At 43.8% G+C, this 14,761-nt stretch overlaps 1 protein-coding gene across 1 annotated transcript; it reads left to right on the top strand.

The window, feature by feature from the left end:
* The first annotated feature begins 540 nt into the window (after positions 1 to 540).
* Positions 541 to 12,900, top strand: ak6 (adenylate kinase 6). The gene is made up of 5 exons (XM_070546293.1): positions 541 to 817; positions 967 to 1,059; positions 1,133 to 1,191; positions 1,873 to 2,018; positions 12,465 to 12,900. Exons 1-5 carry the CDS (start codon positions 790 to 792, stop codon positions 12,652 to 12,654), a joined length of 516 nt encoding a protein of 171 aa, XP_070402394.1. The 5' UTR covers positions 541 to 789; the 3' UTR covers positions 12,655 to 12,900.
* Positions 12,901 to 14,761: the final 1,861 nt, after the last annotated feature.

The following is a 14,761-nucleotide window of genomic DNA, read 5'->3' as shown; positions in this document are numbered from 1 at the left end:
GAAACTGTGACGCATCTTTTTTGGTGCTGTTCTTTTACACAAAGATTCTGGAAGGAATTTAGCAGGTTTGTTACTGTCCATATTTTAAGGGAGTTTTCTTTACGATGGGAAAATGTTTTATTCTGTTTCTTTAAGTTCCCCAAGAAGAATGATAAATGTTTTTTTATGATAAATCTGTTAATACTCTTAGCTAAATTCTTTATTCACAAATGTAAGTTTACCAACAAAACACCATATTTCTGTCATTTTTTTAAGGATGTGGAATTGTACATAAAATCAATATCAGAATCCACCAACAAAAAGGCTCTCAAAACAATATATATATGTGAATTTTTGCGTGTATTCTTATAATTGTTACTTTTTTCTTTTACCCCTGGCTTTGTGTGTTCATATTCTGTTGTTTTGTATACTTCATTCGTTTCTATGTTGTATACTCATTGTTTGTTAAATAAAGTTTGTTAAAAAAAATATTGGGGCCTCGCGGGGTTTCTTTCCGCATGGTTGCGCACGCGCACAGCCTATACTGCGCAGCCAAGCTGCGCAAGCGCAGGGTTGCTACTAGGCTGCGCACGCGCATTTGGAGCATTTGCTTATTTCCGCCACTGTGGTTTCCACTCTTACTGGATTACTAACTTTGCGCCTCATTGTGCTGCTCGTGGTCACGTATTCCTGGTTAGCGCTTTAAACCTCTAAACGCCCGCGGTCAGAGGTCATGACGTAGTGAAACAACAGCTGCTAGTTTAGGTGAACGTCAGCAGAACACGTGCAGGAAGCTAGCACGCTGAGAGGATGAAGCGACCCAACATTCTGCTCACAGGTAAACAAACACAGGTGTGTTCTTTCTGTCCCTTCAGCAAGCGGGGCACCACGTGCATCTTAGCAACGTTAATCTGAATGAAGTAGTAATCCTCATCCACGAGGGCACGTTACCGAAGGAACCTGATGTGTTGATGTGGCCCTCCACAGGAACTCCAGGTGTAGGTAAGAGCACTCTGGGAAAGGAGTTGTCCACGAGGACAGGACTGAGCTACGTGAACGTGGGAGAGCTGGCGCAGGAAGGTAAAAGTGAGCCTCGCTGATATCCGGATGGGTCACTGCTGCTGCAGTCATGCTTCTCTGCTTTTGTCACCAGGCCAGCTCTATGATGGCTACGATGAAGAGTACCAGTGTCCTATTCTGGACGAGGACAGAGTGAGTGTCTCCAACAGACCAGTGTGTGTCCTGAGTGCTGATGGTGGACAGCAGACGTAACATTATGACCACTAGCAGTGACGTTTCACTGGCTGGCAGTAAAAGAGCTTAAAGAGCAAGTCAACCCCTACCAGAGTCTAACTCCACTCCCGCTTCATGTTTGAAAAATGCAACACATGCTGTTGCCTGGCAGACCGAGAGGGAGGAGCCGCTAACAAATACACACACACTCAGGCTCACGACAGCATTGTGACATCATAATGTACCAGTTTACATCATAGCATACTTCTTAGCCAATAGCGGTGGCTGATTTAAATTAAAATACAGTGCAGAGTTTTTACCTGACAACGGCACAACACTGCCAGTTTTAGGCAGAATATTTAAATTTTAACTAAGATGCACTGAAGTGCCAAATTATTGACGACACGTGTCTGCAGCACGATTAGACACTCGTTTATTTAGTTTATCAGCAAAAAAAAGTTTATTTGGGGGTGACTTGCTCTTTAAGCTGCAGTGTTGCTGGCTTCTAGCACGTTTGTAATGCCACGGTTACACATTGTTGCCTATCTTAGTGTTACAACTGCTGTTTTATCCTGTCTTCACTTAAGACGACTGTAGTTGCATGTGAAGTTAGTTCAGTAGATGGTAGTAAACACACTATGAGTCCGTGGTACCCAACAGGTGGTGGATGAACTGGATGAGAAGATGGAGGAGGGTGGTGTGATCGTGGACTATCATGGCTGTGATCTGTTTCCTGAACGCTGGTTCCACATAGTCTTTGTCCTCCGCACTGACAACACTCAGCTGTACACCCGTCTGGAGAGCAGGTTAGTTAGCCTAGCTTGTACCTCTCTGTCGGCATGTATATAGTATATATATGTATGTGTATAGTATTTATATGTATGTATAATATATATATATATATAAAGTTTATTACCAGACTTTAAAGTCCTTTTTAAAAGAAAATAACATACAGATAAAAGAAACAATACAAGCAGTAGCTCAGGTGGTAGAGCGGGTTCCCTCATGATCGGAGGGTCATGGGTTCGATTCCAGCTCCCGCCAGGGGTATCCTGCTGTTGTGTCCTTGGGCAAGACACTTCACCCAACTTGCCTGTGTTAGTGGTGGTCAGAGGGGCCGACGGCGCCAAATGGCAGCCTCGCCTCTGTCAGACCTCCCCAGGGCGGCTGTGGCTACAAGTAGCTTACCATCCCTAGCAGTGTGTGAATGTGAGAGTGTGTGAAAGCATCTTTGGGTGTTTAGAAAAGCGCTATATAAGTTCAATGCATTATTATTATTATTATTATAAAAACACAAGAAAAGAAAAGACACCAGTTAACATTAAAACCAGTAAGATCCTGTATAAAACACAGGATATAACTGCAGCGGGAGTAAGGAACAAGTAAACTTACTAGTTGAGATAAACCTACCCAAATATTTTAGCCAGTGCTTTCTCAGCCTAGACACACGAGAGCAGCTCACAGTGGGATTCAGCCGTCTCATAAACTTGAACATTGAATTTCTTAAATGTGCACACACTCACAGAAACAAACGTGTGACTAGCACTTCCTCCCCTAGGAGTTTTGAGGAGGATTCTCATTCCATCATTGTAACCCCTTCTTTCCACCGGAGCCGTCAGCAGCGCGAGTCGGCCGCGTCTCAGGAGCAGCATGTCGCGGCCCTTACGCGCCGGTTCTATTTTCTACGCGCGACGCCTCTAAAACGGGTCAAGTTCGACATGTTTGGGGAAGGAAAGACAGGAAATCGGACGCGGAAACGTAGCGAAGCTCCCGAGATTTTCAGAATAAAGAAACGTACTGCCTTCCGGTTGCTTTACTTTTAAAAAAAAGTTACTAACTGTGCGGCCCCGTGAGAAGTTATCACCTAGCTAGCGGTCTCCTTTGTTTTTCAGGTCCGTATTGGCGATTATAGAACGGACAGACCATAAAACACAAACCATGTTGTAGTTTTCTCCTGCTTGTTGTTGTGTTTACTGATGAAGACACTCGTGTGACTTCGTGCTCGGTCGGTGACAGCTGCTCCCCTGCTGCTTTGCATCTCGTGGGAAGGGCCAAGCAGCAGCTTACGCGAGCAAGACGTGCTGCTGCAGTAACGTGCTGCTGACGGCTCCCGTGGAAAGAAGGGGTAAGCCACTTGCAGGCGCGCAGTTAGGGTGGGGGTGGGGGGTTCTGCCCCACCCCCCAGATTCAGATCGACCCCGATCCGCTCCCCGCACTAAGGCTAGAAAGAAAACAAAATGGGAGGTTAAGCGCTTGAAGCTCATTTTTCCAATTACATTGAATGCAGCATGACGTAAACAAACACCGACTCCAGAGGCGCCAAAGTGGTTGCTGCTGGGATGCAGGACGAAGCGAAAAAGGCAAGGAACGATTACTGCGTAGACCAACAGTGTAAGTAAGGGCTGCATAGTGGCGCATTATGACACGCCTCACCTTTATGTCAATATTGTTTTATTAGACGCACTCCACTTAGAACTGCACCAATCCAGCAACTGCTGCATTTTAATAACTAGTATTAAAGGTGAATACACAGATATTTGCACAAGAATAATTTTTGTTTTAAACTTTCAAAAACATACTTAGAGGGGTGGGGGTGGGGGGTGTTGGCATTTAGTTTTTCTTGGCGTCTGGAAAAACATCTCCTTCTGCCCCCCTTTATTTTGGTCCAAGACCATTACTGGGCTGGCCCTATTAAACACCTTCTACACCCCTGCTTAGTAGACTTAATGAAGTATTTTTAAGCCAGTATAAAAATGACTGAAACATAAATTTACATATTTGGCATTACTGACCAATATCTTTGATTTAATTTATTAAGAACATCAAGATGCATTACAGTGAACATTATAATAAAGTACATGTTTCTAGTGCAGAGAGGAGACGACCCATAGAAGCACTGATTTGATCTCATTTCAGAGAAAAATAGAACAGGTCAGATGCACCTAATAAATAAAATTACTAACATAAACTCAGGAATCTGTTTCTTTGCTTCATTGTTCTGGTGCTGAAAATATCACTAATGCAGATCAAAGGAGACACACAGATGAATGCACCTCTTATTTATTATTTGGAAATTGGAAGACAAGTTGGTCTTCCCTACGTTTACTGCTGCAGTAGACCTGAAGTCATGCTCTACTTTAAAGTTTTATTTTCCCGCTTCAGAAGAAGCGGCCAACGTGTTTTCACGCTTTCTCCGAGACATGTCCCATCGCTAAGTTGTTAGCGCCGCGCGCTCACACGTCAGTAGTGCAGCGTAGCCTGCTGGAGGTTTTAAGGGTTCAGATCGAAAACATCCGTCCTCTCACACTGTTCACACATCGATCTTAAATTGTCGCTGTTTCGCTCACGCCGTAATACAGTATTAGATGCGGTTAAAGTCAGACGTGCAAAACAATCAATTTTACATAGATAAGTGATGCTTAGCCTGGCGGGGGAGGAAAACCTGGCGGGCCGCCAGGCTAATGAGCACTGGGGAAACCCTGCCAAGATCGTCAACACTTGTCTATCTTAATGCTATTGAAACATGTAAACCAAAAAGCATTATATCCACTGCTACCTTTCTAATCTGAACTCAGTAACGTATGCTGTAACTTCACCTTGCCCTTTCTCCTCCTCCTTGCTGCCTGCCAGCTGTGATCACAAGCAACAACAGAGTAGTTCCTGCGACGTCTTCGGGAAACAGCGCAAAAAAAAACAAAATAAAACTTGGGATCTTGTAGGCGTGGCGCTGGGATTTCAGCCGTGGCGGGCCGCCTATGTAAGGGAAACACTGACTGACTCTGATTATGAAGCAGATTATTGACTCTGATGAAGAAATTCACTCATCCAGCCGGGAAGATTGACGCTGCTGCAGCATCAGACAGCTGGTGCTGCACGAGAGGTGTGTGGAGCTTACAAGCTCCAAACGTTGGGTTTGATGTTTGATTAACCTTCTTTGGGACGTGATGGATGTAGAAATGATGGTAAAACACCGCTAACGTGACAGACGTAGCGGCAATGTGAAAGAAATGCAGTAAAAAGGGGCAGTTGTGTGCCACATAATCATAAAAAAGGTAAAATATAAAATTTTAAAAGAGCTTTTATATATTTATATATAAATTAAAAACTTTCCAAATACAATAAAAATGTCTAAGTAGCGTAACAATACGAAAGAACATCTGTTGGTCAGGCTGAAAAGTTTGGGAACCACTGCTCTAAGTGATAAGTAGAGTTGGGCATCGAGCATCGATTGGAACCGGTTCCAACTGTTAGTTTTCCCGGAATCCTTCAAAGTTGTTTTATTTCGATTCCTAGTTTCTATTCCTAGAATGCCGACGGAAGAGGAATCTGTGGCCGATCTCCATGAAAAGCAAACGTGATCTACAAATTGTGATCAACACTTTTCAGAGCTGATCACACCAGCTGTCCCCCCTCCCCCACCCAGATATAAACAAACGCGTCTGCCAGACTTTTACTCCGTGATGTAAACTTTAACTCCTGCAGCTTAGAGGAAACTTGTTAGCTCTACTTTTTTTTCTCTTGGTTAAGGATTTGATTATCCCTGTGGGAGTTAAGGATAGGCTAATTATAAGCCACTAGGCTTCAACCTATTCCTTTTTCGGTTGCTTGATTACTTTTATGTAAAATTGATAAATTGTTGTTGTTGACCGAATAAAAAATATCTATCTATCTAAATACGTCAACACGGTGGATTTAATAGAAGCTTTAAAGAACAAACTCTGGACGGTGTGAGGAGAGTTTGTCTCACTGCAGAAATAACAACACACACGGAGCGTCAGCAGTCAGACGCAGACGCTCACCAACACACGTGTGTGTGTGTGTGTGTGTGTGTGTGTGTGTGTGTGTGTGTGAGCGAGCGTCAGAAGGCTAAACAATAACCTGTAGAATAATTAAAGTCATCATGCTAGAGCAGCTTCTCTGTGGTGGACCACACCAGCTTCTGCCACCATAAATAATCATATTAATAATAATAATAAATCACACACAATGTTGTGAACATTTTAATTCCCTTTCTGAACTATTTCTGTTGAGAGTTTTAATGTTTAAAATCTGTTAGCTTGTTACTGACAGCAGCTACGGTTAAGTTTCACTTCCTGTTGTGACTGAATGCTGCTGCAGCATGGAGGTGTAGTTCTCAGTCATCCTGGACGTGATCATCCTGAGAGTTTTAGCTGAAAACAGCTGCACGTTTCTGGATACGTTGGAGACATTTAGCCTCTCATCCCAGAGGCTTCTTCCAGTCTTTGGTTGTGGTCAGAAACAAACACACTGGTTGTGCTGCAAGTCTGTTTCTTTTTTTCTCCAAAACATGTTTTTGTCTAAACCACATATGTCAGACTCAAGGCCCGCGGGCCAGATGCGGCCCGCGGAGCATTTTTATGTGGCCCGCGAGATAAATATCAAAAATATATTAAAACTGGCCCGCTGGCCGATTTTACCGCAAAGACTTCAACTCCCATGATGCTTTGCGGCGTCAGCGCGGAGCCGACGCGCCCCCTCCTTTGTGTTTTTTCCAGCGCCTGCTGCCGGTGTCTGCAGCTCCGCTGTCTCGGACAAACTACACTCCTCTCACTCAGCGCCGAGTTCACTCAGCTGTTTTCTGACGTTGAAGCCCAGAAACGGAGATTCTAGCCGCTCAGTAATGTGTTCACGACTGAAAGAGAAAGTTTTCCAACTAACGTCCAGACAGAGCTGATATAACTCCAGCGAGCAGCGACACGCTCAAACCAGCACAACTCTGTGGCTGCTGTCGTGTTTCCTCCCCGACACACACCAACGCGGTCAAGCTGCTCAGACATGTTCATCAGCACAAACCTATGTGAGCACCTGTTGTCATATAATGTTGTCATTATTATGATGAAGATGAACAAAACAACAGGAGTCTCCTCCTCAGCTCAGATCAACCCCATGATGCAGGTATCTGGCTGGAACAGGTGAGCATCACAGTAAACCAGTGGAGCAAACTGAGCTTTAAATATGTTGGTTTTATGCTCTTTTTCTGCTCCAAAACATGAAAGTTAACAGGTGAGATGTTGCATTTTCATTTAAGATGAAATGATATTTTTATTTTGTTGTTTGCCCGTGAGAAAAGATTTAAAAGATTTTAAAAATGCTGAATATACCACAAGTAATGAATACCACTGATGCCTTTTATTTAAAACTGACTTGCTCGTGTGTAATTTGGTTATTCCACATTCAGTGTTAATGCAGAAATATGTTTGTTTCCAAATTTAAAAGTTCAAAATTGCATACATGTTGATAAAGAAAATGTGCAAATTTGCCGTCACTTTTTCAAAAATATTAAGTTTGGCCCTCGACTCCGTCCCAGAGTTTCATTTCGGCCCCGTGTGAGTTTGAGTTTGACACCCCTGGTTTAAATGAAGGTGATGTTGTTGTACTTAGAGTTAAAATTCATGTTGAAGTTAAGATTATTTCATCAAGTAGGACCCGTGGTTAGCTGGCTGATGTAAAACATGTCATGTCTTGAACATTGACATAAAAATATTGGACAATGGGTTTCCATAGACTCCATTAACACGTTTTTGAGACTAAAGGGGAGGTGGCCACCACCGCCATTTTGACCGTGTCACAGGTCCCGTCAAGCCCAGACAATTCCATAAAAGGGAAGAGAGGAGGAGCTGAGGGTGGGGCTGTAAGGCTGGATCAACTGATGACACCCGGTCGAACTAGCTACAAGCTAACCTGAAGCTAACCCAAAGCTAAGGCGGAGGTGGGAGCTAAGCTACTGGAGGTAGCAACCTAGCTACAACCGGAGTTAACTGTGCACAACACCAGGGCTGTCACGGTAACCGCAAAAATGAAATATCGCAATATGAAGAAGCCCACCGCGCTGCATCATGGGCCACCGCGATTACTGAACGTGATTCAACTCAATGATGCATGTTGAGAAGGATGGCTGCACTCGTATCAACACAAAACGTTACTTCGCTCCTTTGGGAGCACTTTGGTTTTCAGTACGTCAGCTGCTGCGCAGCCAGAGTCCTCGGCCGAGACAGAGCTGCCACCAGCGGCAAATAAATAATAATAAACGCTCGGAGACCTGCTGAAGTCCCGGACAAGCACTGCTTCTGCAACCGTCCCGAAGAGAGTTTGAGCCGAGCTGGAGCTCACTCGCTACCTGCAGGAGGAATGCATCCACCCTAAAGAACCCCCCCTGACATGGTGGAGCAACAACCGGGAGAGATTCCCTTTGCTCGCCAGTCGCACGCAAGTACGTGTGCGTTAGTGCAACGAGCGCACCGTCCGAGAGGGTTTTCAGTGTTGCTGCAAATGTTGCCACCCCTCTCAGATCCTCTCTCAAACCGTATATGGTTAACATGCTGGTTTTCCTTGTGGGTAACAAGGACGTGACCGAGCTATAAATCACCGTCATTCGTGTGTGTGTGAAAGTGAAAGTGAAATGATAGTGCCCCGCGCCTGGTACATGTCATTTTTTATGCTTGATTTTAAACAACTAAACAAAATGGGGACTTGTTTCTTATTTGTTAGATGCTGCAGCCAAATTTGCATTTAAAAGTTTAACCTTCTCCTGAATTTTGTTGTTTTTAAGTTCAGTCGGACTCCGACTGTCGGAGAAACAAACGTTACTGTGATCTGTGTTGTTACTGCCCTTTGATCTGCATTCAGTAAAGTGTTATAAAAGAAGGCACGGCAATTTTTAACCTTTTTTAAATGTGTAAACATTATGTTTAGATAGTACTGCAATAAAAAAAAGGGCTGCAATAATATCGCACACCGCAATATCAAGCCACCCTGAATCACCGCAGGGGGAATTCCTCAACCGCGACAGCCCTACACAACACCAGAGCTTCTGAGTCAGAGATACGCCGGGCTGACCGCTGGGTAAAACCGGGTGAAACACAGAGGTCTCCCAAGAGCTCCACAAGCCGGCAGCCGCACAGCAGACAAGCGCCACTGCGATCTGAGATGCGCGGAGCTGCCGCTGGGGAGAACCGGGTGGAAAGGTTTCCATCCCAGAGCTCCACAAGCCGTCAGCCCGCGCAGCAGACAGAAGCCGCGATCAGACAGAGATGCACCGAGCTGCGGGGAGGGGAGAACGGGTGGAAAACATCGGTCTCCCGAGAGCTCCACAAGCTGATAGTGGGAACCCAGCTCCACCAACATGTTATATTTCAACCCATTTTCTAAAGTGCAGCATTATGTTAAATGCACTGGGTTTTACCCTATTACATTTAAATTTCATGGTTAAACAGTACATGTTAACATCTAAGCTCAGCTCGGCAGTGACCTAAAATACATAAATATAACTTTACTTACCGAAAAAAATGAAGTGGAGACTCCTTGGACGCTCTATTAGTGCAATTAATGCCACAGCAAGTCATTTTGCCCAACAATTGCACAAAAAATATCCAAAACAGAATACACAAACACAGAGACTCAAAATCCCGGAACAGTTTCCAGGCCAGACTGAGGCTGTACTGAGGCCTTTCCACGGAGCTAGCTCTGTGGTCACGTGGGTCTGATGCTCATTAATTATACAGAATTTTAGGCTTTTAATACACTTAAACAGAAGAGTGAGAAAAATATTCACCCCCCTCAGAGTTGTCATGAGTGTAAACTAGATCATTTAAACCAAAAACATGTTTTGGTACCAGGCTGTAAACATGTTTATTTCTGCTGTGAAATTGGTATTTTTAACATGGGAGTCAATGAGGATTTGCTCGCTTCTGACACACCAGCCTCTAGTGGATGAGGGTGGAACTGCAATTGTTGGTACTTCTGGGTTGGCCTCAATTTTTTAGCCGCATTGTGGGGGCTTGGTCTTGAATGAATCAGAATCGACAGAAACCGGAATTGAAACGAGGAATCGGAATCGTTCAAAATAAAATGATGCCCAACCCTATAAGTGAATATTGTTTTTTAAATAAAAATGTGCAGTTTTTTAGGGCTTTTATGTTTTCTGTAAAGATTAGTATGCTGAAAATCATTTAATGTTTTGCATAAAGCACGAGGTTTTGGTTAGTAATCGACTGGGAGAATAACAAATGACTGACTTGGATGGTGTTGATCAGGCAGAGCTTTCTTCAAACACGTATAATAGTTTTAGTTTTTTCGTAAACCATTGGATGAAATTACGCAAACTGACTGAGCTCTAGTTAGGGCTCTTGCAATAGTTTGTGTGTGTGTGTGTACGTGCGTGCGTGTGTGTGTATGTGTTTGGGGGAGGGGACATTGGAACTTTGTCCACCCCAGATTGAAAATCCTATCTGCGCCCCTGGCCACTTGTAACCTGTGCAAGCTAGACTTTTAATAGAATGACCACAGATGTGCAGTATATAGTGGTGTGCAGTATGCTTTAAATAATGCCACTTTAACAGGTGCAGTGGTGTTTGCTTGCTTGCACATATAGCTTGCAGCACTGCCTGTAAATCTCATCATTGTCGCTCACATTGGCTGTGATAAAGTGTCCAAGATATTTCATCTTTTCACAGACTGCAAGACTGTTGCTGGACAACTCAAACATAGGAAAACGAAGCCTTTGATCCTGACTGGTTCTGTAGATTAGAACAGCACTTTTGCTCGAGTTACATTTTAAATCATATTCCATTCCATGCTCAGTACTAGAGACAAAAGTTGTCCACTAGATGGGGCTGTCACATTAGTGGTGTGCATCTCTACCTGCCTCAGGATTCCAACCGATTCCGATTATCTGCCTAACGATTTGATTTGAGTCTGAAATGCATCACGATTCTTCATACAAAAATGTTCATTACTTAATAAAAGCAGTAGAATAGTTTTCAATTTCTTTTTGATTTCGAAATCCCTGAAAAACAGAACATTCATCTATTCACTATAGTGAGCAATAATGTTTAAAGTGTGCTGCCTATAATTACTGAAATAATATAAGAAATAATGTTTTCGGTAGAGCAGCTTTAAGATAGAATATTACTGAACTTAAAAATAGTAACCAAATACTGTTAAGTGATTATTTCACATCCAGGATCCCAAAACCGAAATTAGCCCAGACATCAGATTTAAATGTAACGGGTACATCTTTGATTACTGGTACTGTTGGCCCTGTATCCCTGTCCGCCTTTTCTGTTTTAAATTGGCGCTAGGGCAACGCAGTGCGCATGTCATTGCAACTCTGTCCCCAGAAGTAATTATAAAACCTCAAAACTTTATTGTCCTCGCGTTGCTGCATCGATGCGGAATCATGCACGGCTGAATCGCGATTCATCTTTGAATCGATAATTTTTCCCACCTCTATGTCACATGTATCACGTTGAGTCACATTTTTAGGGACTCAAGCTGGTACAGCTTCTTAAAGGGACATGAACGTTGCCAACCTACACGTCTTTTCATTTTTTAATTCATTTTTCATTTCTAATTTATTGACATGGGAACAATGATGTCAATAAGAGTTATCGATAATGATAGATTTTCATTTTATTGCCCAGCCCTACCACACAAGCACAGGAAAGATCTCTGTGTCGGTACAAAAGCAAGTCTCACTCACTTGTCCAGTTGAAGAGGAAGATTCATCTTCCTCAGTCGGCTCCGCCCCTTCTACGGAAACATGCTTAGGACTTGATGGGCCAGGTGCATGGCAGACAGCAGCTGAGGGAGTTGGCAGCAGGCCTTGGCACTCTGAATAGTCCACTATTAGGGTTACCAGATTTTCAGTATCTGCTCCGGGACCTGTAAGCTGCTATGTGCAGCAGGTCGCATTGCGGCAACCCCTCAGTGACTCAAGCGATGGGTTCTACACAAACGCCCCCAAATCAAAAGAAGCCACAACCCCCTACTAATAAATGTAAGCCAAACGTTACTTTCAACTAAATGCCACAAAAATATGCTTCATAGGGAAAAACAAAAACCCGGACGAGCCCCCGTTTATGTTACGTCTGGGATGGTGAAAGGAAGGACGGCGTAACATAAGAGTCAGAAGTAATGTTTTAAAAGTAAACAATGGTTTATTTACAAATATGAGAATAAAGTGTGTGTGTGTGTGTGTGTGTGTGTGTGTGTGTGTGTGTGTGTGTGTGTGTGTGTGTGTGTGTGTGAGACCTAGGTTAATGGTTTAACTCTAATGGCTACATCCAAGAGCTGTTCAAACAATAACCATCTGAAGGAGTTATTGAGATGGAGAACAGAATGGAACTGGTGACCAACCAGATTAGACTTCCTTCAGAGAATATGAGCTCTCCAGGTTGTGTAACAGTTCAGCACTAGTTCCTCAATGTCTTTGTCTTCTGTGGAACTTCTAGGGGCTACACAGGAAAGAAGCTGCACGACAATGTGCAGTGTGAGATCTTCCAGACCATCTATGAAGAGGCAATGGAAGCCTATCGGGAGGAGATCGTCCACCAGCTACCAAACAACACCCCTGAGGAGCTGGAGCAGAACCTGGAACAAATAACTCAATGGACGGAGCAGTGGATAAAAGACCATAACTAGAAACCAGACTGCAGACTCACCTCAGGTCTTCTAAACAAAGACATGAACCTGTTTTCCATCGTCAGAGCAGCATTAACCCCAAGCCCACCTCTGCTTTCCTTTCTGTTGGGGCTCAAACCTCAGTTCTTTCTGTAGATGAAGATTATCTGTTGTAGTGGGAGGATGTGTTTTACTTTAATATGGGTACTTTGTTCTTCTTTCCTGGCTCCTTCTCTAAAAATAAAAAGAACCATTTTTTTCTTCTCAGTGGCCTAGTGGTACTCATGACAAACCAACACAAGGTGATCAGTAAACTGTGTAAGGTAACCTGAATGCTCCACAGAAACACAACGGCCTCAGCTGAGAAATGGTGGCGCTGCTGGACATTTTGTTCTGTTTTATGGCTTATTGTCAGACTCTGAACCAGGAAATGGCTGCAGGCAGTGAGACACAAGGCAAAAAACTCTGGAGCTTCGAGTGACTCCGCCCCCTAGCCAATCAGCAACCAGAATCATGATGCCGACCCGACTCAGCCTTGCCAGGTACCTCAATGGAGCAGGGACTAAAAATTGAGAAAGCAGAGGGAACATACTGAACCGTGCCCTTGGGAACAGCGGTCGGGCCGGGCTGAGCCGGTCCGAGCTGCTCTGAGTGGTGCTCCTGGAAAACCACTGTCTCAACCCCGGTCCTACAGGTTTTAGGTGTCTCCCTGCTGCCACACACCTGGTCTAAATGAATGAGTGATTAACAGGTTTCTGCAGCACTTGATGTCTTCCTGAGGACATGCAGACATAGAAACCAGGTGGGCTGAAGCCGTATGGTCTGAGATCTACATCACTATATATTCTTTAGCCCCACTAAGAACGGACTTCACCAGCTGCCACTAATACAGTAACCTTCTATACCAGAGTGGCATGTTCCCTGTAGCTTTTGGTTTGTGCCATCCTAAGAGTTTGTTGGTGTCCCTCCTGCTGTTAGAGAGGTGCTTTTAGTTTTCCACAGGTAAATCGCCACCACTGTTCCGTTTACAGGGTTCCCTTTGGGATAAAGCTGCTTAAAAGGGTTAAATGAGTTTTGATCTGTATTTTATTTAACCTAATATTCTGTGTTCCTGCTCCTGGACCTCCTAGACAGGTGTACCAAAAATATCTTAACAACTCCAACTTCTCCTTAAAGGCTTCAATTTGTGTGGCCCAACATTTTTATGTGGATGTACACTGATCAGAAATGGATCTCAATGTCTCCAGATGGCATCAGAGTTGTCTGGGCGTTTGGAAACAGGTCCACTTAAAGTTTCTACTTTCCTTTAATTAATATAGCAATGAAAATATTACAAGACTGTTGCACACAACTTTAAAATAGTGAGTGATGTGCAGATGATCATAAAAGGAGGTAAAGACTAAGATATTCCACCCCTAGGTAAAATGTGTTAATCCCCCAGAGTTAGATCAGTGAGAAGGCATTCTGTATCCAGCCTTGTCATCAGGGTTCTTGTTCTTCAGTGAGTTGCAAGTGTCCTCTGGAACTCCAAGCCTTGTAAGTTGGACCTGTAATGCCCCATCCTGTCCTTCAGAATATACATCCATCCATCAGACATGGCTGCTTTTTGGCGAGAGCTTCTGCCTCCTCAACAGTCTGAAGGCCAGTAGGGTACGCTGTGTAGCTGTACTTGTGCTCTGCTCATTTTTCCATGATTTCTGACGGGACACGAGTATTGTTCAGCACAGTGCCATTTTTAGCAAAGACCTCATGGCAATTTTCCGTAGTCTGTTGCCACATAGAAAGGTGGAATGTGGCTGTGAGGTCCTCTGAGGACTTTGAAGAGGGGACAGTATGCATGTGTTATCTCTGAGGACAGTGCTGTTCTGCTTGGTCAGGCAGTGAGCTTACATCTGTTGGATTTTTACTCCGAGGAGTCAATGTAAGCACTAAACAGTGGGGCAAAAAAGTATTTAGTCAGCCACCGATTGTGCAAGTTCTCCCACTTAAAATGATGACAGAGGTCAGTAATTTACATCATAGGTACACTTCAACTGTGAGAGACGGAATGTGAAAAAAAAATCCATGAATTCACATGGCAGGATTTTTAAAGAATTTATTTGTAAGTCTTCGTCTTCATCCGGGTCCG

Source organism: Nothobranchius furzeri, chromosome 17 (genome assembly GCF_043380555.1).
Source record: "Nothobranchius furzeri strain GRZ-AD chromosome 17, NfurGRZ-RIMD1, whole genome shotgun sequence".
Taxonomy (NCBI): domain Eukaryota; kingdom Metazoa; phylum Chordata; class Actinopteri; order Cyprinodontiformes; family Nothobranchiidae; genus Nothobranchius; species Nothobranchius furzeri.
This window is presented reverse-complemented; position numbering and strand designations above follow the sequence as displayed.

Coding starts and splice junctions, on each gene's coding strand:
- ak6 (XM_070546293.1), top strand. CDS start 790: ATGAAGCGACCCAACATTCTGCTCACAG. Junction 1,060..1,132: donor GGGAGAGCTGGCGCAGGAAG/GTAAAAGTGAGC, acceptor TTTTGTCACCAG/GCCAGCTCTATGATGGCTAC. Junction 2,019..12,464: donor TACACCCGTCTGGAGAGCAG/GTTAGTTAGCCT, acceptor TGGAACTTCTAG/GGGCTACACAGGAAAGAAGC.